The 2,227-nt window shown below is 46.6% G+C and overlaps 1 protein-coding gene across 1 annotated transcript; it reads right to left on the minus strand.

Annotated features, from left to right (window-relative positions):
• Nucleotides 1-627: 627 nt before the first annotated feature.
• LOC110459806 lies at nt 628-1,170 on the minus strand. Its single transcript, XM_021512254.1, has one exon. It carries the CDS (start codon nt 1,168-1,170, stop codon nt 628-630), a length of 543 nt encoding a protein of 180 aa, XP_021367929.1.
• Nucleotides 1,171-2,227: the final 1,057 nt, after the last annotated feature.

The raw sequence follows: 2,227 nt of genomic DNA on the forward strand, positions 1-2,227 counted from the left end.
GACTTACGGCGTAGATCTAATAATCCGTATGAATACTGTAGACACTTGATTATCACTCTGTTGAGGTCTAAAAAGTTCACACAGTTGTAAAACTCCAGGAAGGCACACAGAAAACTTGATGAAGTATCTAACTAGTTCTATACTAACTCTATATTCTATACTAGGTATACTAAGTTCACTTTTAATCTAGATCTATATCTACTCTAACTGATTTAACAAGTCCGCTTGGGTGGGATTTAGGAATTTTCTAAAGAAGGTCGCTTGGGTCGCTTGGGTGAGGTCAGGGATCACAGAGGTGTTCTCGGCTCGGGGGTGAGTGTGCTCAGCTCACCTGTATTTATACCCTCTGTAACCCACGTGATCGGATCCATCTGTATCTCCATCACGTTTTACGTGGATGTAATTGTAGCAAGGCTCTTTTCGCCTGGATCTACTTTCGCTTTCCATTACATTACCCACGCCTCCGGGTATAAGTGTCCCCACATACCAAAAATTCAAAAACAAAAGTGAAAGGTTATTAATGAAAGGTAAGGATTACTTGATCCTTTGAAAGTCTTAAACACAATTGGAAGTTTGAAACTGTCACTCTCACTGGGTACTACTATTAGCCAACTACTTGTCGGCGATCTATTCAACCCACTGTTCAGTGATAACTTCCTTCACAATACGTTTTCCCTCTTTGTCGTATGTTATTGTCTGTTTCTTTGTCACGGTCTTGACAGGCGCTTCTGTCTGCGTGCTGGCATCAAAGCTCAGTCTGCTGTAGATGAAGCCATGGACCCCAGTCATGGTGAATTGATCCTCCGTGCTGCTCCTCTGTTCCCTGCTAGAACTTTCCCCTGGATCTGGAGCAATACTTCCATCTTGATCTTCCTCCTGCTCCAAAGGTAGTGTGCTGAGGAGTGCACCTGGATCTTGGTTTTCCCATTCGTCCTCACTTCCAGATGCTTGGTGAGTTTCATCGTGCCCAGTGCATTTCACGTGTCTGTCCAAATCACACTTCTTAACAGCCGCGTAGTCACACCCTCTACATTCAAATTTCTTTAATGTTCTTTGCCGGTTTCCACATTCTACCAGGTGCTCTGACCACTCCGCCGTGTCATCGAACCTCGCCGCACACATTGGACAGCGGTTCCCCGTCTTCCTAGGAGTTGTCTTGGTTTTAACCATGATCCTGAAACATATAACGAAAAGAACCCGTGAATTTTCACTCGGGGAAATCAATTATCAACAAAATAACGCATAACTATAATACATGCATTTGTGTCCCTAGCAGATAAAGTCGCGATGCCAGCTTGGAGGGTGTCTGTTACGTCGCGGACGATCGCGTGAGGGTTCAAGCCCCGTGACGGATGCGCCGCCGGTTTTGGTGTCTTCCACCAACTCTTGATGTTCGACGATGTCTTGGCTTTCTGTCCACTCTTCCCCATCGCCCTCCATAGGCTGTCTTTCTGTAGTTTGCACTTCGGTCTCGCCGCGCAGTATCTGTGACCGATGTCGCCTCATGCGGTCCACATGTATCACCTGTTGTTTTCCTCGGTACCCACAAGGTATTTTGTACGTCACGTCCGTACACTTTTCCGTCACCTTGAACGGGCCCTGCCACATGGAGGTCAGTTTTCTGGACTTCCCAGGCTTGACGCGAGGAAAGAAGACAAATACAAGATCTCCTGTTTGGAACTTGCTCCAAGAGACTTTTTGGTCATGATATTTCTTCTGTCTTCTCATTTTCCCTTCCGTGTGTAGTCTCACAAAGCGATGGGCCTCTTCCGTTCGGTCCTGTAGCTCCCATACCCATTCATTTTGAGGTGTGGTTTTGCCATCTACTGGCATCTCGTACTGTATGTCCAGTGGCGTCGTAATCTCCCTACCAAGCATCAGGTAATTTGGTGTGCAACCCGTGGTCTCCTGCTCCACTGAGCGATAGGCCATTGTAACGTATGGTAGCAACTCATCCCAGTCTGTGTGGTGGTCGTTGACAAAAGCACTAAGCATTGTCACCAATGTTTTGTTGAACCTTTCCACCATTCCGTCACACTGGGGATGATATGGGGAAGTGCGTGTCTTCCTGATACCTAGGAGTTGACACATCTCAGCAAACAATCTACTTTCAAACTGAGCGCCCTGATCGGAGTGTATCACATAAGGCATACCGAACCTCGATATGACTTCCTCGACTATTACCGCCGCAATAGTCTTAGTCTCCATATTGGGCATGGCAAAACAC

This window comes from Mizuhopecten yessoensis, unplaced genomic scaffold (genome assembly GCF_002113885.1).
Source record: "Mizuhopecten yessoensis strain PY_sf001 unplaced genomic scaffold, ASM211388v2 scaffold10225, whole genome shotgun sequence".
Taxonomy (NCBI): domain Eukaryota; kingdom Metazoa; phylum Mollusca; class Bivalvia; order Pectinida; family Pectinidae; genus Mizuhopecten; species Mizuhopecten yessoensis.

Coding starts and splice junctions, on each gene's coding strand:
- LOC110459806 (XM_021512254.1), bottom strand. CDS start 1,170: ATGGTTAAAACCAAGACAACTCCTAGGAAGACGGGGAACCGCTGTCCA.